Below are 27,350 nucleotides of genomic sequence, written 5' to 3' on the forward strand. Positions count from 1 at the left end.
GACTTCTCAAAAATCAGCATTATTCTCACTTATTTTCAATTATTGATTTTATGTTTGTTTGTTTTTTTTTGTTTTATTTTCACTATTTCTGATTATGTAGGATTTTTATCTGCAGCAATGTTTTGTTAAGTTTAAAACAAATAAAGCTTGCCTGGATTCAGTGTTTGTTTGCTTCTGTAGCTGGATGGATGGATGGATGGATGGATGGATGGATGGATGGATGGATGGATGGATGGATGGATGGATGGATGGAATATCATGGTTGTCTACCTGCTGTCAGCCAGTTATCATTGTCATTCTCGTCAGAAATCTGTAAATTCCCAAGATGACATCACATTATGTACATTTGTATGTTGTAAACATTTAGCTGGCGTTGTTAAAAAGGCAAATTCTTCCAGCGTTGCAGTGATGTTATACTGAATATCAGCTCATGGAGGAGGTCTCATGTTCTGTTACGTATCATATCACAGTCATTTTCCACAGTAGCAGCCACAAACAATAAATCCCTGCTTTGTTACCATGGCAACGCCGTGAGAAAGAGACAGGCTGTTCCAGATGTGTTGTTCTTTACAGAGAAGTCCTCTACACAAACAAACAGCGTGTTTATGTTGTGTGTGGATCAGAACCAGACCTGCCGTGTTAATAATGCGATCATACATGAATCCAAAAGTGGGCTGAGTTTTATGTGTGTGCAAAAAAAAAAAAAGAAAGAAGAGAGAGCGACAGCAGGTGATTAGAATTAGAATTTAAAGATCTCTAACTAGCTTCCACTCCAGGTCAGAAGGGGGCAGTGTTGCACCCAGCATTCCCTAACAAGAAGGAGGAGGAGGAGGAGGAGGAGGTTTCTGCAGAGCTTCATCAGGATCAAGCAGGTGTGTTCCAGCACAAAACATTTGACGACAAACTGCTTTAAATGACAGAATCCGTTTCAGTCAGGACATTCTGCATTTCAGAAATCTGAATCAGGTGACAGGATGAGTCCAACCTTGATGAGTAAGAAAACATATTTGCATGTGTTGATACCAGCTGTTATGTAACAGTTGCAGAAGGCATTGTTTTAAAACGACACATCTGTTTGCATAACGCCAACATGTTAATGTTGTGCGGTATAATGTGTGGATTCCTGCAGTATTTAATCACATGACTCATCACAGCGATGGAGGACTGGGCTCTTATCATATCAGGCTTTTGTTTCAAGCGTCATTATTAAAGGAAGAAGAAGAGTTGAAGTCTTTGTTTAGATCTCTCCAGCACTAAAATCGTGCAACGTTCCTATTGAATATTTGAGATTGTGTTTTTCACAACACTCTTTCCTTCATTGACTTTATTAAAACTAGTCAAGCTGAGATTTACTTCTCAGTAACACAATTGTGTTTTGCTTCTTTGCTGTTATTTAAAAACATGAACATTTTTGATTACAGACAGTGGACTACTGAAAGAAATTCCTGAATTATTGTTTTCTCCGTCAGTTTAATGTCTTAAAATCAATTTGAACATTTAGTTAATTTATAAGTGGCATGAAATTACCTTTTTACTCAATTCAAGGACTCACAAAAGTGGAGAAAAATCTACTATTCTTTATAAATCCCAAAGTATTTCCATAACTGCCCTATAAAGAATTAAGTCTTCTTTCATAAGTTGTGTAATGTGCATCACGGCATTTTTCAGATCTCCTGACATCTCGCAGCGTCCTCGGCTGGGAATTTGCTCTCTGTCCCACTGTCCCGGTTAGAAACCGTCTCTTCCTGTTTTTTTATAAATGAGCCTGTGAGAGCAATATGATGTTTCTCTTTATATCTCTATAACAGCAGCTGTTCACACATTATCAGGCTCTTCCTCTCTAAAAGTTTCGATATTCAATGTGTTTGAAAAGGTGAAAGGAACAAAATGCTTCTTTCTGGAAAATGTGTTTACAATGAACTCCCAGTGGGTCCTTTAAGAGAGGAGGTGTTTAGCCTTGAGCTAATTAGATCGGGGCTCGGTTTGAACCAGAGTGCAGCTTTTCGCTGCAGATAAGCCGAGGTCAGAACAACCATTTGTCCTCCCCGATGTGAGGAGGCGAATCTGAGGAGAGATTTTAAGAAATGTCACTCAAGCAGGTTTTTTTTTCCTTTTACACTTAGAAAGCGTCTAATCCGGAGGCGGCTGCGGGTGTTCGGGGCGTTAAGAGCCAACGCAGATGTTGCTGAAACTCTTTGGTCCAATTTCATTTTGGACAAGCTTATTATCCTGCCGGAGATGTTAGATAACTGGCCTGACACTAATTATAAAGTTTGTGAGCTCCTCTCAAACTCGCTCAGAAGTGAGAGTGACGTCATGATGTGTGCACCAGCTGCACTTTTCATTCAGGAACATGCACTCTGAGGTCTGAAGTTTTGTTTGATGACAAATCGCTTTTTGGGCAGCTGGTCCGTCTCAATTTAGGCTTCTTATGTGCTGCGGCTCAGTAACCGAGAAAACAAACAGAGACGATGAATTCAAGTCACAATGAGCCGATACAGATCAACCGGGTGTAAAAACAAATCTGCCAATAACATGAGAATCATATTTATATTCATGATAATAAAACAAGCAACGGACATCTTTTGGCCGATTATTCTCTAATGGCAATAATTGTCCTGAGTCCTGAGTCCTGAGTCCTGAGTCCTGAGTCCTGAGTCCTGAGTCCTGAGTCCTGAGTCCTGAGTCCTGAGTCCTGAGTCCTGAGTGAACCGACTGGACAGTGAATGTCAGGGAGAGTTCAGGCCGACTGAACTTCACTGTCACTTCAAATGAGAGCTGGACTTCATTTCTCAGTGTTTGTCTTTCTGGCCTGGGCATTGATTTCCCTTCCGTCCGTTTTTATTACTGTAGCTGCCCTTCTCACACACACACACACACACACACACACACACACACACACACACACACACACACACACACACACACACACACACACACACACACACACTGCTGTGATCCGCTGCCTCTCTGTTCCCTATTAGAGCTGTGAGGGCGGTCTCCTTCTACCTGTCGGTTCTGCTTTCCACACTCATTCTTCTTCCTTCTTTTGTTTCCCTCTTTTTTTCTTGTTTCTTCTTCTTCTTTTCTCTTTGCTGCAAACCAACAGTCATTACACAATCAACTTGTACGCTAACCTTTCATTTGTTTATTTAACCGGCTCTTAATGCCTTTCGGAATACATTGCTGTAAAGTCTTCTGGATGCATGAATCCCGGCAGACTGGTGTCCAATGCAACGGAAAGAAAACTTTATTTTTCCCTTCCATCAAACTTCCAATAAGAGACACTCCACCATGTTTTAGGTTTCCCCTCCGCTGTGCTTGATTCAATCCTTGATTGTCAAAAGGACTTGAGGGAAACTGTAACTCAGCCACTTGTCCTCATTAATTCCTGTTCTAAACAAAAAGGGGACGAATGAGAAGTTGCAGTCTGATTTGTGAGAGAAGTTTTGCTCCAATGTTTTGCGGACTACAAAAGAATCTTTCTCAAATGCTGCACAGCTATTGCTGTTCATCATATCGTCACAGTTCATAAAAATGGGATAAAACTCGGATATAAACAGTGAAACACTGTTGACGTGACCTAAAAGTTCAACACCTGCATGTAAAATAAGATGATATTTTTACTTGTGGCGTCTCTTTCAATATAAGAGGAAATAAAAATCACTTGACAGAAAGAAGTGACCAGTTTGTTTTCATAAATAAAGAGTTCATTAGATCTAGCACTAATTCAGAAAACAGCTTTTTCTTGTGTTTTATCTTCTTATATAGTAAGTTATTTTCAAGTTTATTGGACTTTCCAGTCCAACTATAAAGATTTGTATGCTTGAAATAAGAATTTTAACACGAACTTCTCCTTAAAACTAAAATTAAACATCAAAGATTGAGCTGATTAATCTTGTCTAAAAACATAAAAACAGCCCGAACCCTTCATAGGAAAAGAATCTGCATCTTAAAAATTAAAAAAAGATAATAATCCCAATTATATTATTTCTATAACATAATAGATATTAAAGTGTCAGTAATCCTGAGTATTTGTACTCCATTCCTCTATGTAAGTAGAATTCTTTTTTTTATATCTATCAATACTTTACTCCGTAATTATTTCTGACTTTTACTCACATCGTAATACTTTCTAAAGTTCACATTTGTTGAACCGGCCTGCTGAATAGCAGGTTGGCTTTTATATGTTTTTTATGTTTTTGTCCTGATAATATCATACTAACAGCCAAAACCTCTTGTTTGTCTTTCAAGTAAAAATATACAGTGTTTAAAAGAAGGTGTGACCTTGTATTAGCCTGTTTATGATTCAAAACTATAACACCTGTTGAAACCTGATCTGTCAGATCCACATTGATAAACATATACAGCATGCACATATCACCCACCACCAAATTACTAAATTAATTGGGTAAATTTTGCTCAGGTAAGGAAGTTACATTGGGAAAGATCTGGACACAACTTCTTCTAACATGAATAAGTTTTACCTTCTCTAGAGTCGGAACCATTAGATACATACTTTTGTAAGTTTTCCAGCATTTGCAATGCACTTCAAATATCTATTTATTGACTGAACCGGTCTGTACCTATTGATGACAGGTTGCGGTTCCAGTCGGAGACAGTCCGGGCTGTGCAGTGCGCGCGCTCCGATGCGCTGCGCACTTTTGCGCATGCCTGGAGCGGCGGAGGAGCGCACCACATGGACACGCTGTACTCTGGAGAGCCACCGGAGAGCTGCGCTCTGCACCGGCGCTGAATTCAGAGCAGAATCAATTGGAAGCGTCACATCGCTGCTCGGTGGGAAGAAGATCTGTGTTTGAAGAAGAAACGAGGTAAGACCGCGTTAATTGGAGGAAATAAAAACAGTTGCCTGCACGGATGATGAGGGACCAAGGGGGCATTAACAAAAACAAAAAAAAAACAACCTGCGTGGACACTGAAACTTCTGATCACTGGTTTGTTTGGATCCTATAATTTATAATCTAATCACGAGAATAACAGACGTATTTCATCTTCCTCGGTCCTTTGCTCCGGTGCTCCGGTTTCAGAACAGACTGTCATAGTGCAGAGGAGGTGAACACAGTGTGGCTCCAGACATGACGTGGATACACTTTCCTGTAGTTTCTAAACCTGCACAGTGGTGGGGTGGTTTGCACTCTGGCCTGAAAGTGAGATAAATCCCTGGTTTGAATTCAGGTTAGGATTTGTGTCTGGAGTTTGCATGTTCTCTCCGTGCATGCATAGATTTGCTGTTGATGAAATGATCAGTAGGTGTCGACCTGAGATGGATGGATCAATATTGCATATTCATCAAACTGATCCCACTTTTGTCTTAGTTTACCCCGTCAGTGCTTTACCTACGAAGATTAACTCAATATCCTATAAAATATAAAAACATGTTCATTTGTTGGCAAGAAAGTGTATTTATAAAACTAGAATTAGTCACATGAAACCCATTGTTGTCATTATTTTTGTTAATATCAGGCTAAGAGCTTTTATATTTATTAAAAATCTCATTTAAACATGGTGGTTAAGGGTTGAAATGTGGCTAAATGAAAGGCAAACACTTCACTTCTCTCATAATTATGATATTTTCTTGTCCTATTCAGGAATATTCTTCATTTTCCCCTACATACACACAATGTTGAGTGCTTCCAGTACTGCAATGTGATTCTTCAGTCCCAGCTCATGTTTGTTGGTTCAGATTGAAATTTCTTTCTCCTCCAGGGATTATTCCCTCCTCTACTTATAAATTGTTAGTTTTTCTGTTTCTCTTTGCTCAGAGGCATGAGACGACTGTGAATTGATCAAATGAAATCCCACTGGACGTGAGCTCCGATCCATTTTCACCCAGAATGCAGGACATGTTCATCCTCCGATCTCTACCTGGTGTTTGATGGTTTCTTCTGGCGATGTTGCTGTCATATTAATGCCTAACAAGCTGCTACAGTTTGTCCACGTCCTGCTGCTGCTCTGTATTCACAGCAGTTTTTCATACCATCGCTGCATTCTTGATGCAGAGCGTGGCCGGCTTGTCCTTGAACTTTCATCCTCGGTGTGTTGTCCGCTGCCTCCAGCCAGCCCTTCCAACATGTGGGAGCCTCTCTGGTAATGCCCACTATCCGTCTAGAAAAACACAGGGTTATTTTCAGCTCTGGGCACAAATGAACAATGTCCCGCCTCCTGTATTTGTGCTTGCTGTTTACTGTTTGCAGGCACCCCGGGGTGTCCTGTAGGGCATTCAGTGAGTCTCAGAACGAAGCATGAAGATGAATACTGAATACACAGCTGAAACGTCCAGCTGCAAATCTGATAATGGCCACTAGATGGGGCGTGTAAAAGCTGAGATTGTGTTGTTATTGAATTAACTCGAGAAATTTCCTGAAGAAAATGCAAAAATTATGCAATGAGTGTGTGTGTGTGGGGGGGGGTACACAACATTACAAGAAAGTCTGATTAAAATTAATCCATTGGGTTAACTCTTAAGTGAAATTCCAGTTGAACTGCCAACAAACATTAACTGACTGAGACAAGGATCAAGCTAAATGGGCACTTTTTCTAAATGTCCTCAAAGATATATGCCATGTAATATTTCTTAAATATCAAATTGAATGAGACAAATCAAAAGTCCTGATGTCACAACGATTTTGTCCTTCAGTTATCCAGCTCGCATCAGCCTGTTATATCTTGCAATACCAGTTTTCACCACAAGATGGTGTGCTGTGTCCCTCATATAAGCAGCAGGAGGTTAAGGCTTAATTTTTTTAAAACCTTAACCAATGTTTTCAAGTGAAAACAAAAAAAACTTGCCGGCCCGTCGGAGGAACTGAAAACGAGACTTTTTGAGAGCAGCTCCCAAGGTGGAACTTTTTCAAAATCTTTCAACTCCGTCTCCCTGGAAACGGGGGAGAAAGCACACTTATCTGAAACAAAAATGCAAAAAACAATGCGTTTTCACAAAACTTCCCTTGAAGCATTGTCATGTAAACTTGGTTAACAAAAATAAAATATGTCTGAAGCATGTTTGTGATTAGTAGATAGACGCCATTTAATCACTGGCTCCTCTTTGTGGTTGGTAGTTAAAGTAGTTCATGTTCAGATCAGGTTTGAAGACAGACTGATTGTAAAGTGATTAAATACGGGCACTACCTAATGTACAACAGAGACATTACATACTTGTTTATAAAGTAGTCTGTGAACTATTCTCTAAAACTGCCTACTGCATCGCTTTTTCTCGTAAGTTTTAACATTTAAATTGCTGTTCAGTTAGTTTGAAATACATTGGAGAAAAAAATAAAGATTTACAAGGTTAGAAAAGTTTAGCAATGACTTCCTCTTAATTTGGAATAAAGATTTGAATGATCGCTCACACAATAAAAACACTGCCATTGTTAATGAAATCACCTGTACAAGGTGAACAGGCCTAAACATAAAGACACAAATATTTTTAAAACATTACTTATTTTTTCCTCAAAATTGTTATTATTTTTTTTGTCTCCTCTCATTAGATTTTGCTTCACGAATCACTGAAGTATAATCGAAACCTTCCTGATCTTTTGGGATCACATCAGCACTGCGGTGCGTCGCTGTGCACATGGCAGCATTATACATTTAAAAGGCCTTTAGGTCGTCATCATTTGGTCTGCCTGACAGGAGATTCAGCACAATCTGTGGCCATAAAAAGCTCCTAAACCTCTCCGGCATGATTTAGAAGAAGGCCATCAACCTATCAGCGTTCAGCATCAGTCCTGCATCTGCACATCCATGGTTATGAACTGATCTTCAGCTGCTGTGTAAATGTGGGGGGAATCGCCCATCAAGGACTGCTGCAGATATACGGGGTGGGTGGGGGGGTGGGGGGGCTTCAATTCACCACCTCACACTTTTGTGAGGTTTCACTGGAAGGGTATGCGATGCATTTGAAATTCCTCATCTGATTGTGGCAGAAACATCCATATTCATGCTTTCTGTCTACGTAACAATAGAAAGCACTCATGGCGAGAAAATCCAGCCGGCAGTTCGACGGGAAAAGAGGAAGGAGTCGCAGTTTTAAGTCGGTCTGCATTTGCTTCACCCAATCTGCCTTTTCGGTGTCGTTACACCAATTACTGCAAATCGTGTGTTTCATTATGATTACGAGTTACTTTTTTTTTTTTTTTTTTTTTATGTAATAAAAGTTATAGAAAATATCAAGTAAGTAGTTCAAGCATGAGCATTTCAATCAAATGGTCCTGTAAATATGCATCTATCCTTCTTCCATACAGTTTTATTTACTTAATTTGAACCGGTCCCCAAATGCCTGTTTCTGGAGGAAGCTGGAGCACCAAGAATAAAACCCAGGACTTTCTCACTGTGAGGCGACAGAGCTGACCACTACACCACTGTGGACATATACATTTGATGATTTAAAGCTAAGTAATTATATAAATATTGTAATACCGGGGTGTCAAGCACATTTTAGTTCAGGCTGTATGTGGCATACAATACATATTCATCTCAAGTTGGCCGGACTGGTAAAATAGTGCCATCCTAACTTTTGAATTGAAGTTTTTCTGCGTTGTGGCGCAAAGTATACGTTATGAAAATGTTTATTTCCACAAAACCAAACAAATACGACTGATAATTCTTCAAATCAGTAGAGAAAGTCCAATTATATCAAACTTTCTAGTGTAAAATACATTGAAATGTCCTGTAAACTTCTCCTACAACTGTCGCAGCATCGCCAATATCTCAGCTCGAGTCGCAGTGCTGCATTGTGTCCGCTACTCTTAAGAAATCTGTTAAAAAAAAAATCTTTGTTTTCTTTGAAATTGGAGCCTCTTCCGGCCCGGTTTTGGCCTCATGTTTCAAACCCTTGAGCTATCGTGTGAAATTAAAGTCGGGGCAGTTTGTTACCGTTCATCAAAATACCTCCAACTAATACACATCAATTCCAATTTCAGAATTGTCAATCATAATATATTTTTATTTTGAATAACATTAGAAAGTCTGGATGTCAACAAAAAAATGCAGTTTAGCGCAAACGCAGCATGTGCTAATTACATGGATTCAGACGCTCTAGAATCAGAATATTACCACTGATTCATAGAAAAATGACAATAAGCTTTAACAAACCACAAATGTGCAGCCAAACTCTATGAACGTTTGCTCATCGAGCTGCGTAATCCCAGCGACCGTGGACAAAACTAATGAATCGTTCATGTTACTGGCAGAGGGACGGAGATTCCTTCAGCAAACAGGAGTTTAGTTTAAGAATAACTGTCTAGACCACACCTTTGACAACCTTTAATGAAAATAAGAAGCTTACTATAGTGAAAACCCACACAGGTACTTTATTCTTCAATTTGTTGGCTCCACAATAAGAGAAATATTTAAATCCTTGAGCTTGACCAAAATCCACAGATAAACTTCCTGGAAGTTTCATAATCCCAAATAAAATCAGCAAAAGCAGCTCTAGTTTCTGCTTCTCACACTCCGCCGTGGGGGTGGAGGTGTTAACGAGTTCCAGCCAGCGTCAGTGTGTGCTCACAATCTTCTCTGGATGCTGATTCCTGCCAGTCATTTTCATTTACTACCGAGGGTTAACTTGACTCCACTGCAGCGCTGTCCTGTGGGAGAGCAACAAATACTCCCGCTCGTGTTTTAGATGATGAGAATTTCTCATGCGGGTTCTTTTCATAAACAGGTGAATTGTAAATCTTGCTTATCAAAGCTGCAACGAATCAAGAATAAAAGATACCGGCGGCGAGTCACAGCAGAGAAAATACTTTCCTCAGAGCGCCAGAGAACAAAACCTTCCTGCTTCAGTAACTAACTATTCAAAGTAGAACCTCATTTAGGAGTTTAACGGTTCTGAGATTAACTGTATTATGTTCTCCCTAACATGTATTAAAATTTTGATTGAATGCGTCATTGCCATTGAATTACCAGCCAGTTGTGAGGACAGAAGAAACACTGACATGTCGAGGGGACGAGGACGGTTGCAGGATGGAGTTAGATTTGACCCGATCCTCTCTGAGCATGCTCAGTACCGCCCTGATTCCTCAGGTTCAGCCGTTTCTGTGACAAAACGTTTCGTAGTTTAACTTGCATTCCTAACAGTACGTCTTCAGAGATCCTGCATTAACTGAGGTTGTTCCCAGAACCTCCAGCTTCCTCCCATCAAGTCAAAACATCGCAAGATAAGCTGGACGTGAACAGAAGAGTGGGCTGCTGACTAACAGACACAACAGCTAATAACAGAGGATTTCCTAACCTCAGGATGAAAATACTTTTCCAAAGCAACGAGCCAAATTAAAGTGTGTCACACCAACAGACACCAGGGCTAATGAAGACTCTGAACAGTGAATGAGGATAAAAGCACAATTTTAAACATAACTTGTAGTATGATAGCAAGAAAAGACAAACGTCTATATTTCTATATAGAAGAATCAGGATTTGAATCGGTGAATATTTCTTATATTATTCTCATCTCATAGGGTTGGATGTCACTATAAACCAAAGCAGGGCCGTGTCAGGAGCTTTAGTCAGGTTGATGATATGAATATCATGTATATGTCTCCACTGATTCATTCAATTATCCTAAGTCTCTTATCACATGTTGCGATGAACCCTTTGAAAATGGTTCCATTATGTGTGAGGACCTTATTCCAGCCAGGCCTCCACTCTAAATCCAGCAGCAGGATATCAAGTCTATTCTGCAGTGGAGCCCATGCAAAGAATTCAGAATGAGGATAATAAACTCTATTTTCTTATTTCCACTTATGTAAAGGTTTGACTAGTTTTGGAAGGAATATCTTGGCTGAACAAACAAATCTTCTGGTTATCAATGCAGGGAACCTATTACACAATAGAATTACATATTTCTTGAATGATGTAGTCGAGTAAAATCCTCATTATTGTTTAGTTTTTCTTCCTAATGGACAATAAGAAAGTAAAACATAAACACCTGCAGTGTTAAGGCATTCTAACAGATACTGTTGTTTTTTTTCCCGGGTGTTTCCAAACAGATATTTCTGGTCAGAACTGCCTCAGGATGTGCCGTTGATGTGAAGCAACTTGGGATCTCCTGCTGTGTTGCTGCAGGTTCCTCTCATGTGGGTTTTTCCTGTGCCTTGGTTTGGAAATGGTTTAAAAACCAGCAAAACGAGACACTTTGTCAGTGCTGGTGGGGATTTACTCTGCTGGTAGAAATGTAGGACGTGGGTTCAAGCAGGAAGTCTGCTGCTGTGCTGGAACGCCTCTGAGCAAGGCACCAAATCCCAACGAGCCCCGATGAGCTTTTGTTGGAGAAAAAAGAAGAAGAAAGAAAAAAAGAAAAAATCAGCATTGTACATTTCAGATCATGCAAACTGTGTTAAGTGCTTGTGATTAAGCCGTCGCACCGAGAGGAAGAAAGTTGTACAGATGAAACATGCAGAGACACTGTGACCGCAGCACGGATGACTCACGAGCCTGTCATCTCCCCTGTGAATGTTCATTCCTGGTGTACTCGAGTACTCGTGTGCAGTCATGTACCAGGACGACGTAAGCGTTTCACATGCAGGCGCACAATACACACACTTCTTTATTGCCGAAGATTGATTTGTGAGCCCACATGTATTTTGATCTGTGTGCGTGTGCGTAAGAAAATTTGTGCTTGTGTAATACGTTTTGCCCTCGGTGTGGACTCGCAGGCTCGGTCAGGTTGCGTGTGCTTCAGGTGGTCCGCGGTGACTTAAAGTGTAACAGACATGCACAACAGTGGCGCTTAGTCATAACGAAGGTTGTTTAGCGGGGCTGCACGATATCGGGTCAACATGCGATATGCAGTAACTAGTGTATTCTGGAGTAAATACCACCGGTGTGTGCTCAGGGATTTGTTCCTTTCAAAAATCAGTGCCTTTTTTCTTGCCCCTACTTTACAATACAAGTGTTGTTGTTTTTTCATAATTGTTATTTTTGTCAATTTTTCATGATTTTTGTACTTCTGATTTCTACCCCGTGGCCACCGGGTATGAAATAATTGGGGCTGTTAAAAATACGTTAAAGTATTCATTCAGTTTTTTGTGATATTTATGTTACAAATGCAGTATTATTGTATAACTAACAAGACACAGTACAGACCGAATCCTGCAATATGAACCAAAGAAAATCTGCAATGACTTGCAGCCAAAAGGTGGAGATCAGACATTTCACAGGTGCTTGTACCACAAATATCAGCAAAAAAACGATTACACACACGCAGATCTGATTACATGCACACATTTTGGTGCGCACATCCAAATGTTCATACACTTGACTCTAAGTATTCACATGAAGTGCATCACAAATCCAAGTTCGCACTCGCAGATCTCAGTGACGACACACACATTTCACGCACTGCCACGTCAGTGTTTGCATAAATCTAAGTACGCGTGTATAAACTGCATAAACACAAATCAACGTACGCACACACACAATCCTCCAGTAGGACACAAATGTCATCACGCACTCACTGATCAGTCAGTGCACCTATACGAGTATGCATACACAAATTACACCACACACACACACACACATCTAATTATACACACACAACTCTAGATAATACATGTACAGCTCTCCACACGTACAATCTTTTTGCCTCCATATTAGCCGTGTAATTCCCTCTTTTTTTTTAATCAGTAAAATCCTCTCAGCTGTTACATCCATCCCTCTACTCCCCTCAACACACACACACACACACACACACACACACACACACCAGCTTCACCATAGACTTTGGAATTCACTGTTGCCATGGCAATGAAATAGAGCACGCTCTCTCCCATCGCCTTTTTTTGTATTGCTTGATATCTCCACCTCTCTCTCTCTCTCTCTCTCTCTCTCTCCGTTTTTGCCACTGATACAGTTCCAGTTTGTTTGTCGTTGCATGACACGGTGTCGTCCTCCTATAGAAAACATGCCTGTTTGAGAGATGCTTCCTGTTCAGGTTTGAAGACTCGTGTCACGTTCGTTAATCGATTCCCCGCCCACCCCATCTCATCTTCTCATCTCCTTCTTTCGCGCTTCCCTCGCTTATCTTCTGCCGCTGTCCCTCTCTTTCTGCCCCCCCCTCTCTCTCCTGCACTTTACCCCCCCCCCCCCCCCCCCCCCCACCGCCGCCCTCACTGCCACCTCTCTCCTGCCTCTCTTTGTAGCTAAGATGACTGCCATGACAATTCAATGAGAGGAGAGGAAGTGAAGTACCCCCCCACCCCTCTTTTTACTTGCCAGAAAGGAGCGAAGGAGTGCTGAAGGTAAAAAAAAAAAAGAGAAGAAGCTGAGGGGAAGAAAAAAGAGTTGGAGAAGGACGAAAAGAAAGAAACGAAGTGGAGCGAAGGAGAGAAGAGGAAGGATCGAGAAAAGCGAAGGATAAACGGTGGATGGAGGCGGCTCGGACCGGGGCTACGGAGCGCTCTTCACTGACGGAGGAGAAGAAGAAGGAGAAGAAGAACAGCATCAGCAGGAGGCAGAGGAGATGGAGGCAAAAGGGAGAAACATGCCCTCAGGTAATACACACACACACACACACACACACACACACACACACACACACACACACACACACACACACACACACAGGCTGATTTTCTAACAAACAACCAGATTCTTGTTTGCATGTTTACTTATTTATATGACACATATATACATGGACATCCAACCATAAACAAACACACATGAATGTGATCACACCGAAAACCACCTTACACACACACACACACACACACACACACACACACACACACACACACACACACACACACACACACACACACACACACGAACAGGCTGATGTGCATGAACGGGAAACACACACGTGGATTCCTGTATGCATGAATAATCACATATGACACAAATATACCAGAACATTCAAACACAAAACATCACAAGTGAGCGTGAACACACACACACACACACACACACACACGGGTCCAGCTGTGTGCAGCTGTCTGTATTCAGAAGCGACTTCGATTAATCTGCGCTGGCATGAGTGTAACCAAGCTGAATGTTTGTTCATGTAGAGATCAGAGACGGCAGACATACGAGCGGTACAGACTGGAAAATTCAGTGGGCTTCGTTTTGTCAATAAAAATGCAATTCAAAAAAAGATAACTATAATTGAAACACTCATTGCAGTGTGGAAATAACCTGCCTGACACTTGACATGTCGTTCAGTCTTAATTGTTTTGGGTTTTTTTCACACTGACTGGAATCTGCTCTGAACAATATTTATCCTTCTTTTTTTTTTTTTTTTTAATAATGAAACTGGCCAATCAGGATGAAGCGCAGTGAGAACACGCAAGGCAGTGTCACCGCTTGTTGTCCACACTGGCTGCAACAGAATTTAATGCACAATGACCTTCTTTTATAAAACGTCACTTCGAGGCGTTTATTAGACAGTCCTATAGTGAAAATCATCTTAAGTTTAAGTTGCATGTTACTAACAGTTTGAAGAGAGGAGAGAAAACCTGTTGCTGCCACATTGATGTGATCAATAATCTGCTTTTCACGTAATTTTCACTGGATTTCATGGTGAATCTGCGAAGTGAGCTCTTTTTGTTGGTTGCTCAGTGAATTTAACCAAAAAACTCATTAAGTATATCAAGAGGTACCAGAAGTACTTATATTCCAAACATTGAAATGTACAGGTATTTTTTTTTTTGTTATTTTCAAACTCTTGTTTTTTAACCAAAATCATTATCATTAATCAACAGGAATGGTACAGACCATGAACTTGTCACAATAATTTGCATCGGAGACTAAATTACTTTCAAGTAACCAGTCTGGAGTTTAAGTAAAACTAGACTAAAAATTATTTTTGAAGGATCAGGAGGTTAATACAAATAATAAGCCACTTTAAAAAAATGTAACAAACAAAATAATTGTGACTGACTGTCAGCTACTCGGAGTAGAGGAGATCTCACAGTGGGAAGCGTTGTCCCGTTTACATGTCAAGTGGCACATTTTAGTGGATGTCAGACTTTCATGTCAGTTGTTTTCCCGTCTTCTGTAGCCTTTAATGCATGTTTTTGTACCCATCCACCCAAAAACGGGGAGAACATGCAAACCCCACAAGGAAAGGAACAGATTTGAAAACAACCTTCTTGCTTTGTGGTGAGAGTTTTGGGATCTACAGGCAATAAAAAGCATTATTTTATGATATTTTTAGGCGAGGATACATTTTCTATATATATCTCCTACATGTAAGCTCAGAAAATTTCCTTCATTAGAATATTTATAATTTTTTTTAGTGCACTTCCATATTTTATCATTATTTGTCGGAGGACATGCTGCAGGGTTAAGTAACACAATGGCTCTAACAAGTGTCATTGTTCAGGTTTCGTCTTTTTAACACAAGTGAGTAAAAAACCCTCAGATGTGGCACTTTTTAAAAGATAAAACACCACCAAGAATCCTCCCTCCATCTTTGTGTATAGCTCCGTTAAACTCAGATTGCCAGGGGACTGAAGCTGATCCAAGCTGGACTCAAAGAAAGTCCACAGATCCTCAAGGAAAACATGCAAACGCCACAAAGGAAGACCCCGAGGCCCGGAATCGAACCAGAGATTTCCCCCTGCGAGGCAAAAGTGCTAATCACGATTCTACAAAGTGGCCCATTTAGAAAGAAAAAAAGAAGCAATTAATCATATTTCAAAAAAAAAAGTTAAAATGTAAATCGGACTAAAAATGTGATGTACAACTTTCCTGTAACCACATTTTAATCTAATTTGATGTAGTTTTACTGATCACGGTTAAAAACACCGACTGATACAACGTCACCAACACTAATGTTTTCTTTCTCTCCGCCTGATGCTTATTCCATCGGACGGGTCACTGTGAGGGTCAAACCAGCTGAGTGGTCTCCTGTTATTTTGGGACTTCAGTTGCCATTGAAACGCCCTGCGGGACGCCTGAATTTGCCAAACATTTTAAAAGCCCTCGCGTGGGGGGGGGGGTCCTATTATTCAAGCCATTGATTTGTTTACATTAACCTTCCTTCAGCCACTGTGTGAATACGGGTTGCAGCTTTCAGTGAGTTTCTGAACCTGCCTATGTCGATTTAAAAAGCGAGGGACTAAGAGTCCAAAACAAAATTCTATTCTTTGTTTTTTGATAATCCACACGATGGACAGATCACACATGCTCACAATCACGCAGAATCACCAGTTAACCTCTAAAACAGTCTTTTGGACTGTGACAGAAAGTAACTGAAATGCTTTTTTAAATTTTTTATCACAGTTTTTAACGGTAGAGTGGGAAACATTATCACATTGCCGCCTCTGGGATTTACTCTTACTTCCAGTCCTTTAATCCTCCTCATTCCCATAATTGCTAAAGAGACTAAAACCCAGATTTTTGAGGAATTCTATTACGATCCAATCTGTTTGTTGCACGAAAATATCAGACGATATAAGAAACTAGAATGCAGAGCTGCTTTTCACAGTCTTTTCGACAGTAAACCGTCAGCTGAAGAATGTTCACCTGCTGGTTTCATACTTTCATACTTGGTCTTTACTTTGCCCTTCAAATCACCAAAAACCTCACGTTACAACACGACTTCACTCGGTTTCCAGTTATTTCATCTCGTTTTGTCACGGTTCCTGGTGTCCTCTGTTCTCCCTCTCCTCTTCCTATTCCCTGATTGTTGTCAGCTGTGCCTTGTTTCTCCCCCGTGTGTCTATGAGCCATGTCCAGGTTTATGAGTTCCCGGTTCATTTGGTCATCTTTTCTTGTTACCTGCTGTTTTCCTTCTCGCCTCGAGCTCAGTCTTCTGAAGTTTTTTTGTTCTCTCTCTGGAGTTTTGCCTCCTTCTGTGAAATTTTCGGTTTTGAATTCCTAAAACGAACTCAGTGATTTTCAGGTTTGACAGTGCAGGATCTGGATATTAATATTCAGCAGTCACTGGTTGCGCACTGTCTTCAATTGACACTTTCCAATTGATTGAAAAACTTTAAATAATCATTTTTCTCAGTCTGTCCTCTTTCAAACCACATTTAAAAACACTATTTTACTTTCTTTTTTTTTTTTTTTACTTCCCTGTTTTTCATTATGTTACTTTAATTATGATTATTATCATGCTTCTGGTTTCTCCCCTCTAACTGTAGCTACTGAGGTTTAAATGCTCCGGGCCGAGTGACGTTGGCTAACTGGTTAATTGAAAATGTTCCTGGCTTATAGTTTCGTCCCCAGAAGTATTGCTTTGTTTAACCCTTTACACGGCATTCATAGTCAAGAATGCTGAGATTGTTTCCTCTCTTGTGTTTAAGGCTCTTTCAACTCTTGATCATCAAATCTTATATATATTTCACAACATGTATTTAAAACTAATTTAAAATACTCTTTATATAACTTCAAAACTATGTTTTCAAATCCAGTACATCACTTGTCGCTGGTTATCTGGTGACCTTCAGCATTTCTTTCTGTCTCTTTCTTAAAGTGTTAAGCTAAACATTGTGGCAGATGTTATTACTGCACGTTTTCCGTCCACATGCTTCACCTGATTGATGCATTTAACTTGAAAATAAATAAAACAGGTTCTTAAACTTACGCTCAAACCTCAAATCAAGGCATATATTACATTATATAGAAGGCCGGTGGTGCTCAAAAACATCCATCCAAACTTTTACAGAAACACGTGAGATATTTATCCAAATTTCCAGACCATCAAAGCAAGAAAAGGTTAAAAGCTTGTGACTGTGGCTGAGCACAATAAAGGGTTAAATCTCATGGAGGAGCTAAATGGTTATATGAGACAGAAGACCCCCCCCCCCCCGTCCCCCCCCCCCGTCCTTGCACTTCCATTTATGTTTCCTGAAGCACAACAGACGTGTTGTATCTCAATTTTCCTCTTGTCGCCCCTCTCCGCTCACCTCTGAGCTCAGATTTATGTCTCTTCTCTCCTCTTTTCCTTTCCACTCTTCTGCACTCGTGTCTCCTCGTCCTCTCGCCTCTTATTTTAACTTACGCGTGCAAAAAAAGAAAACCTTGAAGTCTCTCTCTCTCGTCGTCCTCCACAGCATTTATGGCTTCTCTCATGACAGTTTCCTTCTGTTTCTCCTAATTTTGTCATTTATTATCTCTTAATGGGAAAGTCTTTGATTTGTGTTGGATAAAGGTCGGATTGGAATGTGACCACCGGCTGCTGAGCAAAGCCACAAAACGCAGATTCTTTTTTCCTTCACCATATATTTTGATCCACTACCCTCCTGAGTTCAGTTTCGCAACAATATTTGAAGTTTTATATTTTTGTTGATACAGCGAGGTCGAGGCATTTTGTTCTTTGGCTGCCAACAATTCTTCACTGCTCTAGGCTGTGTGTGCGAACGTACAGTCTTTTTTATAATACCAGTTTCCTCGGTGAGCTCACACAGGATGCTGCAGGAAGCCTGGATCCCATCAGCGGCTCCTGTCTGTCACCTACAGCAGCCTGTAAGGGACACCACCTCTCTCAGTGGATAAATATTTGACAGTTCAATGCATAAATTGAACATACAGAACTGATTGCATGCCCATTTTTGGAATCTCATTTGTAAATCGTTGCGCCTTCTGGGATATATGAGAAAATCTAATTAAGAAAGGAGCATGAGTCACAATGAAGCATTCACATGAATGGATGTTTATTAAAATGTGGTTTGTGATGAGCTTTCGCTCATTTGGATTTCTTGAAAATCTAAATGCGAAACTTTTCCGTACTGAAAACGCAAAAAATGCTGCATATTCACTCGAAACGTGCCTGATGACACTTTAACGTCTAAGGAGGCTTATTGGTCAAGGACAGTCAAATGTTCTGCTGTAAAACATTACAACAAAAGAGTATGCGCTCGTGTGTCAAGGTTAAAAAGGAAACATCTTGTGTAAAACTCAAAAGACAAAGACAGAAATTGCGTTGTCGCCATTAAATCAACATTTTCCGAGGTTTCACAACAGTCCTGAGAATAAAACATGGGCTAACTGTTGAGTACATTGTGTTATTGGTAATATTAATTACTAAAAGCGTAACAGTGATCAAGATGGTGGTGTGGCGATCAGGAGAAGGTTCTCCCTGAATGTTAGAAGTATCAGAGCTCACAGTTTCTCCTTGTTGAAGTCGTTGTCCGTATCGTCTCCAGATATCAGTTTCCTTCCCCGCCCAGCGATGGTGTGGTGCGAGCGGGGCATCCAGGTGCTGCTGACCACCATGGGAGCCTTCGCAGCCTTCGCCCTGATGACCGTCGCCATCGGCACCGACTACTGGCTGTACGCCCGCGCCTTCATCTGCAACAGCACGGCCAACTCCTCCCAGGACGACTCCAACAACAAGGACAAGAAAGACCCCGGGGCGCTCACGCACTCGGGCCTCTGGAGGATCTGCTGCCTGGAAGGTACGCGGCCGCTCGTGCACGCACACGTCATGGATGCTCTCGCGAGCACAGAAACCTTCACATGCATGGTGCGTTTGCATGTTTTCTCATGTGTCTGTCGCTGCCGGCTCTTGTTGGGGTCAGTGTAACCAGAACAGACATAAGTAGGTGTTCCGCTTACTCATTAACACGGTCACGTGCGCATACACACTGCCAGTGTGATATATACGGCTTCACATTTGCCCGCGTTGTTGACGTGCTCTTTAACCTGCTGAGGTCTTCATGAGGTCATTTATGAGGAAGACATAATGGGATCGGTCAGGTGCAAACATCTGCAGCTGCAATACGACAGTCCTCTTTACAAACAATGAATAAACAAATTACATTTTAAGCAGGACATCTAGTCCAGGGATGGTAAACTGGTCATTTTGAGGGTTACAAGAATATAATCCATGCCATCTGACCAAATTGTGACTGAGAAATTCTACAACAAGGATGTATGACATCTGTCAACAAACTATGTTTCTCTGTGAACTTCCTTTAATCCATATAAATCCATATGACCTTCCTCATCAATTCACCAGCAAAACCAATAATTCGCCACATGTCTGATCTAGACTAATTAATATGAAATTAGATTTATTTTTTATTTTTTTGAAATGAACCTGTTGTGCATTCTTTGCTCTTGCAGTTGCCGTATTGAGCTTTTAATGCACTAATCTCTTAGTTTCGACTAATATTGAGGGTCTCATAACATTGTTCTTCTCTGCCTTTTTTGCAAGTTTCATGAGTAACCACTTAGTCTTTGTAGCTATTGTAGTGCGAGCATTTAAAACGGTATAATATTAATATAATAAAGATTACAATACAGTTTGAACTCACTGAAAGCTTTCATCTTTAGTGAATGTATCTTAACCCTTTCCTAAACAAGAAAAACACAGAAACTATTAAATAAACGTTGAGTTCGGTGCTGCTGTTGTTAATGACTTTAGTTAAGGTTCCTCCTCATCTAGTTAATTAAGTACTTGTTTATCTTTTACTGTAACTTGCACAAATAGTTCAGCTTGGTTTTTGGGAAATTGCACATTTGTAAGGGAGCTTGTGAGGGTGGATGACCTGACAGACGCACTTACAGTTTAGACAAGAGTGTTGTTGTTGTTGTTGTTTGTCTTCTTGTGGGCTTGTGGCTTTCTTGTGTTGCAAGTGCGGAAATGTTGAAATAAGTCGAGGTAAACTGTTGTGATTGAAAGAATATTCCTGAGGCGGGATGGAGCGAGCAGCAGCGACCGGCAGCATATGCCGGATGTCTGCAGTGAGACCTGATGTAACCCGAGGCCGCGGTGCACCCTGCTGTCACCCACTGAAAATACAAAATGACAAGACTGTGGAGCAGCAGGTGCAGCTCGCAGCTCCGAGTCAAATTCTTCGGCTACACGCCGATCTGGAACATCAGGTGCTATGCACAGTGCAGGAGGGAAGCACCGTGCATTTAATATGATGATGCATCTGATTTTTACTGAATAATGCAGAGAAACCTTTTTGCTTTTTTTTGTTTTTCCAAGTTTTTTTAAGCTTAATGCTTCTTATTTGTTGTGTATTTTTTACCAGGTTTGATTTGATTTTTTTTTTTTTTGTTATTTTTTTCAGGTCAATATTTGTTGTTACTGTTCAAACTGGAGGATTTATATGTACATAGAGATCTGAGCGACACTGATTTTGGTGCACAAACTACTTAATTTGTGTTTGTCAGCATCCTGCACAAGAGATAAATTGCATCAAAATGTCAGTTGCATAAATCAACACTATATATATTATATATAAATTGGAGAATAATATTTATAAAAGCAGAGCATCACAGTCAGAAGTTTTTGTCACATTTGCATGCCATAGAGGAACATTTCTTGACTTTCTAAGTATAAAACGTGAGTTAAGAAACAATTTAGAACGGTCTTTAATTGGTGAAAGCTCTTAATTTTGTAGTATGAAGCTTGTGTTTTCAGAGGGGATTTTCACCTCTTCTATCAGCTGTGCCATTCACTGACGTTCCAAAGTCATCAGTCGCTCCAAACACCACTCGGGGAGCTTAGCGGGGCATGTACACAGGCAGATTTTCAGATGGAGCCAGGTGCAAGACTGTTTAAAGATATAAAATATAAAAATTTACAACGCGCTTGTGAGTATCCAGTATATCTGCATTATGCTGTCAGTAGTCCTGAATCAGAAACTTTAAATCACATGATGAATTTATAAAAAATGTTCCCATCAGAAGTAAAGGGTAACCTTCTCTCTCAGTGTATCTTGTCTTAATAATGTAGACGGAGCTGCATTACTGCAGTCCTGCAGTGACACATTAGTGAGCTGTCAACTGTGTGGGTCAGTCTGTTGACTGATTCACTCAGGTTGCATATGTTTGTTCCAAATCACATGCTATTTTGGTCTGTTTAAGCAAATCGGCTGTCATTAAAATTCAAGTATTGTTATTGCGCCTACAAGGAAGTTTAGATTCACGGCTTCAATTTGACATTTAAGGTGTGACGTTGTGACGCACGTCAATACACTGCGTCCATTCATGGTGACTCTGTGTGCATATACTGTATATATACACAGTGTATATATATATATAAAGGCCACTGCCTTTTAAAATATCTGTGCACAACGCTGGCTAAAGGCATGAGAGTATCATGAGATTCAGCAAAAGTATATCATCAGTGCGTCTGTTATCTGTCTCCCTCAACAAAACCTTCATGTCTTTCACTGTCTTCACCCTCTTCGTATGTCTCTCCCTCCTCTCGAACTACTTTCTCCACCAGTTTTCAAAAATTCCCTTTCCTATGTAGTTGTCTTTTTAGCCTCAGCTGCCTCATCCATATGCACGTCTCTGTCTTTCTGTGTCATTTCTGCCTCTCTTCCTCGTAACTTCTACTCCTTCCGACGCGCTTCATCTCCCTCAAACTTCACCCTCCCTAATCTTCCTCCGTCTCCCTCTTCTTCAGGCTTAAAGAGGGGCGTGTGTTCCCAGATCAACCACTTCCCCGACGACGCCGACTACGATCAAGATGCTGCAGAATATCTGCTGCGTGAGTGACACAACAAACACACAGTAGCTATAGAGACATTAGATAATACGAACACACACACACACACACACACACACACACACACACACACATTTGCAGTCTCTATCACACGCAGATACAGAGAGGACAGAAGGGGATGGTGGGCGGACATCAATGCACGGATGTCAGATTCAAGCACAGTGTTTCTGAAGGTGCACGTGTGTGTGTGTGTGTGTGTGCGTGTGTGTGTCTCCATGTGTATGTGTGTGTCCAGGTGCATGAGGTTGGGAGTCTGGGGGTGTACAGAAAGTGTTTTTCCTCACAGATGGATTGAAAGAACAGCCTTCACTAATGGATTATTTTCAGCTCAGGATTCAGGTTTCACATCCTGCCTCCATTGTGGCTGCAGATTCAGTTCCTGCAGCTCTCAACCTTTTGCTTTCCAAAGTGCAGGCCCCGGCTATATATTATACAAATATGTTCATTTCTGTGGAGCGGGATGAGATGCTTATTGAAAAATCACGTGTCTGAATTTATTTGCAACAAGGACTTCTTGGGTCTGTACAGACAGCTGCATAAACGTTTAGAGAAATCCTGAATGGGATCTCGTAGAGTGTTTTCTTAATCCTCGTGGCTTCTGTTGTTTATGTAAAAAGACAGTAAAACCCTGGATGCAGAGAGGACATTTTGTATACAGATCCAGAATGAAGCATATGGAAAGTAATGCCACAACTTGATGCAATTACAGTAAAATAATTAATTACTGTTGTGAAAATATTAGTGAAGATAAGTGATACTGTTCAACTGTACTAAGGTTACTGTTGGCTTAGGGAGACAAGCTGTTGTCTTAATTGTTACTGTGTCCCTAAGCTCCTGTTTACTTGAGGAGGAGCTAATTAACTGTATACAATCATCTCTGTTGTTTAGTTGCTGCTTCTTGGCATCATTAGATCATTAATCTGTTAAAGAAAACACAGCATGCTCATTATAATACATACTCAAATAGGAGAAAAGTCAAGAAATGTATTTTATACTTTTTTCCTTTAACTAATGCCCAAACATTTCAAGTAGAAATGCTTCGTTTTTCCATTTTCGTTTCAGAAACGTTGTGTTTTTTTACAGCAGCGTTTTGAGAATTATGTTACTTTACACGCAAACAGCAGAAACACCCCCAAAAAAAAGTGTAGTTAGCGTTTTCACTTATAATCATTGTCATGTAAACTGGGCCTGATTGAGACGGTCCCAATTAACACAATAGATACTTTCCTTTGGAACTAGTAGGGTTTTTTTCAGTCACTAGTAAACAGTGCTATTTCAAATCAAGTACTGTTTTAGTAAGTTGCACAACATTTATTTTATGTTTTTGACATACAACATTTTTCTGTCTAACTCAACATATCGTTTTGTCTTTGAAATCCCCAAAATGTGGAGATGTTAAAATGTTCGTTAACGTTATATTCCCAAAAGTACATTTTCAGTTTGACAGATACAAGGAAAACTAAATTCTGTCACATTTTTGCCTATTTCTGTCATTTTCTGTCAGATGGTTATGATACTAATTGTTTCAGCTCGACTTTTAACAAACAAAAGAGGACTAAAAATCCTACTTCACTGGAAGTGGGACTTGCTTAATTTCATGACTCATTATTCTCTCGAGTGTTTCTCATCCGAGCGTCCCCGAGGTCAGAAAATTACTACAAAACTCTCTATTTAAACTCTACACAGCGATCTTTCCCATCAGCTGCTTATCAAATAAACCATATATTGAGCTGAAGAGGCATAGGACCCCTGACATTGCTCTTTTTTCGGTTATTAAAAAAAATAAAAAATTCAGAGAATACTATGCAGCAACATCTCTGGCTGGAAGTGTGTGCTCGTCACTGCAAACAGCAGCAGCTTGAAAAGTCACCTTGAAAATTTGAAGGCTCTGCTGTTCTCCGTGCCGCTGCCTGCGATGGAGCTTTTCAGCATTTTAATCTTCTACAATACCTCTTTCTTATCTACACTGCTTATATGTTTGAGGTGTCTGCAGAAGGATGTACAATAGAGGATTTTCTTTTCGTTGGTAGCCACGTTTCTCAGATCAGAGAGTGACGGCTGTTTGTTGGTGTTCGCTTTAATGCACGTCACCCACACCTCTTTAAAACACTAACTGTTTACCTACTCTCAAACGAATTATCAGTCAGTGGAGGCCTAGACGTTAAAGAGGACTGGAAATCTGCAGGTTCAAATCCCGCAGCTGACAGGTCACCAGTGCGGCTCACTGAGTATGACCCTTCACCCCCAGCAGCTCCCCGGGCGCCGCACCATGGCAGCCTGCTCCTAGAAATAGGATGTGGAGGAAAAAGCTCCCCGAGAGGGATCAGTAAAGTATGAAAAAATGAAAAGTTGACAAATGTGCCATTAAGAAGCACTGCAGGAAGCTGGAAGAGCAGCTGAGTGTGTCGGAGCATTTTAAACCAGTCTGTAGTGTGAATTCCTGCTCGTAGAAGGCCACTGTCCTCCAAAATCAGTTTGTATGAATTCAAAAAGACCTCGCTGTGGATTAACGGAGTTAAAAGAAAATACATTTGTATGTTGTTTCCTGTACCAGGCTCATTCTGTATTATACAAGTAAAATGTTGAACACGGAAAGTCGCAGCTGTTGTTCAGTAACACTTTTTCTCCCCAGAAGTGTCACAAAGCTGTTTCACGTTGCACCTTTTGATAGTTGTCGAGCCTCAGAAACCAATACATATTTAATGCACTAATACTGTAAAAATGTACATCATGTGAGATCAGATGTAAATAACTGTGACTCTGAATGACGCCGTTGTCTGCAGGTGTGGTGAGAGCCTCTAGCATCTTCCCCATCCTCAGTGCCATCCTGCTCCTCCTGGGTGGAGTGTGTGTTGCCTCCAGCAGCTTCTACAAGAGCAAAAGGAACATTATTCTCGGCGGAGGGATCCTCTTTGTAGCCGCAGGTGAGACTACAGCTTTGCTGTTGTTTTGGCAGAGACTTCAGTGCTTCTCTTGATAGGTGGAAGAAAACTTTCTCCTGGATACGCGCGCGGTTCAGAGAAAAACTTTGTCCCGTATTTTTATCGGAACACCAACTTGCCGGTGTCATAAATCAAACAGGGCTCGAACAAAAGAGCATTTATATTATGACGACTGACGGGTTTCTTTTATATGATGGCTCCTGTGAGTACACACAAGTTAATATTCAGACCATAGTGATGTATCAACACTCGTCTTTAACTACAGTCAGCATTAAGTCCTGCTGTTTACACTTTAAGATGTATATTTTAACTGCATCTGTACTAAACTATGCACTATTATTGAGTCCAGCTGTTGTTCTCCAGCTCCTCGCCACAACATTATAACCATCATATCAGTCAGGTGGTTATAATGTTGTGGCTGACTGATGAGAAGTTCATTTGCAAGTCGAAGTAGGAAAGGTCAAATCAGAAGCAGAATTACAATCTCAAACCTGGTGAATGTGAAAACCAAACGACAAAGGCAAGACAGAACCTGGGATGAGGTGAAAAGTCAAGTGAACATCCGGACACATCAGTAAACAGCGTGTTAACCAGGGAGGAAGGGAAGTCAGCTCAGATGGCAAACAGAAAGCGAGGCAAGATTAGATCTGAAAGACGAGTTAGTGAATGGCCGGAAACAGAACCAATGTGACATGATGTAGACCTGCCAAAAATCTATATATAATTAATATATTGATCCTTGGGTTCTTCAATTAAAGTAAATGTTGCATTTTCACAAATATCAGTCAAAAGCAGTCATCAGTGGACGTCTTAATGTGAACTGGGATTCATGCTGCTTCAGCTTCTTCTTCGTATAATTGGATGAAAACAAGTGCAGTGTCTCTGCCTGCAGTGCAGTTTAATGAAGCTGCAGGTGAACTTGTCTCAGAGGAGCAGTGACGAGTCTTTCTCTCTTCTCAGGCCTCAGCAACATCATCGGCGTGATCGTGTATATCTCTGCAGCACTGAGCGACATCTCCCCCAAGAAGGACGAGGACAAGAAGTGGCATTACTCCTACGGCTGGTCCTTCTACTTCGGCGGCCTGTCCTTCATCCTGGCCGAGATGGTCGGCGTCCTCGCCGTCAACATCTACATCGAGAAGAACAAGGAGCTGCGCTGCCGCTCGCGCACCGACCTCTTCAAGAGCACCACGCACGCCATGCTGCGACTGCCCAGCTACCGATTCCGACGGCGCTCCCGCTCCAGCTCCCGCTCCACCGACCCGCCGCGCTCGCAGGAGACCTCGCCCATCGGGGCGTCCAAGACCTTCAGCCTGCCGCCGTCCGCCCCGCCGTTCTCCGTGGCCACTCTGCCCAACCCGCACCACACCAGCAGCGGCGGGAGCGGAGGAGGTGGCGACATCTCCATGTACACCCTGTCGAGGGACTCCAAGCTGGGCAGCCTGGGAGGAGGAGCCCCGCCCCTCTACGGCACCGTGGACCGCGCCACGCTCTACCAGCTCCACAACTACTTCCCCAAGGATTCCAGTGGCAGCGGGAGTGGAGGCGGAGGCAGCGGAGGTGGGGGCGCACCCATCAGTAGCGGCACGCTCCCGTCTCACTCCAAATCAAACCTAGCGGCAGCGGCGGCGGCTGTAGCCCAAAATACGGCGCCGCTGAATACCTCGACGTCCGCCACAGCACCGGCCCAGACGGCCCCGATCTCCACTGCCACCATGGAGAGGGACAGGGGCAACGTGGGAACCCTGGACCGACTCACAGCCAAACGGGACCGCGACAGCAACTCAGACACACTCAACAGGAAAACTACGCCAGTTTAAAACCTCAGAGGAGGTGAAGAGGGTAAAAAGAGATTAATGTAAACTTAAAAAAAAAAAAAAGACAAAAAACTCCACGAAAGAGTAGTGCTGGAAATGTGTGGGTGACATTTCAACGGCAAAGTTTCTGTCTTTGAGCCTGAGGTATCTCGC

At 41.4% G+C, this 27,350-nt stretch overlaps 2 protein-coding genes across 7 annotated transcripts in view; one reads left to right on the forward strand and one right to left on the reverse strand.

The window, feature by feature from the left end:
• The first annotated feature begins 4,694 nt into the window (after window positions 1–4,694).
• LOC308122751 (voltage-dependent calcium channel gamma-4 subunit-like) lies at window positions 4,695–27,246 on the forward strand. 2 transcript variants are annotated; one of them, XM_080484800.1, is made up of 6 exons: window positions 4,695–4,832; window positions 13,237–13,511; window positions 19,113–19,364; window positions 22,337–22,420; window positions 25,222–25,362; window positions 26,341–27,246. In XM_080484800.1, the coding sequence occupies exons 2-6, from the start codon at window positions 13,481–13,483 to the stop codon at window positions 27,198–27,200; spliced, it is 1,368 nt and encodes a 455-aa protein (XP_080340926.1). In that variant the 5' UTR covers window positions 4,695–4,832; window positions 13,237–13,480; the 3' UTR covers window positions 27,201–27,246. The 2 variants fall into 2 exon arrangements, with proteins under 2 accessions (XP_080340926.1, XP_080340927.1); XM_080484801.1 differs by lacking the exon at window positions 4,695–4,832 and having other exon boundaries at window positions 13,157–13,511.
• The window catches only part of LOC308122752 (voltage-dependent calcium channel gamma-6 subunit-like), a 45,896-nt gene continuing 27,860 nt past the window's right edge, over window positions 9,315–27,350 (reverse strand). The window contains exon 9 of one of the 5 annotated variants that reach the window (XM_080484810.1): window positions 9,315–11,279. The gene's annotated coding sequence lies outside the window, so the exon portion shown is untranslated. Of the gene's footprint in view, window positions 11,280–24,975; window positions 25,307–27,350 lie in introns of those variants that run through there. The other 4 variants (XM_080484807.1, XM_080484803.1, XM_080484809.1 and 1 more) reach the window with 4 other exon arrangements.

This window comes from Lipophrys pholis (assembly GCF_963383615.2).
Source record: "Lipophrys pholis genome assembly, chromosome: 17".
Lineage (NCBI taxonomy): Eukaryota > Metazoa > Chordata > Actinopteri > Blenniiformes > Blenniidae > Lipophrys > Lipophrys pholis.

Bases quoted from the DNA above. Each gene is read 5' to 3' on its own strand.
- LOC308122751 (XM_080484800.1), top strand. From the start codon at position 13,481: ATGGAGGCAAAAGGGAGAAACATGCCCTCAG. The intron at 13,512-19,112 runs GTAATACACACA...TATCGTCTCCAG, and splicing joins AGGGAGAAACATGCCCTCAG to ATATCAGTTTCCTTCCCCGC. The intron at 22,421-25,221 runs GTGAGTGACACA...CGTTGTCTGCAG, and splicing joins TGCTGCAGAATATCTGCTGC to GTGTGGTGAGAGCCTCTAGC.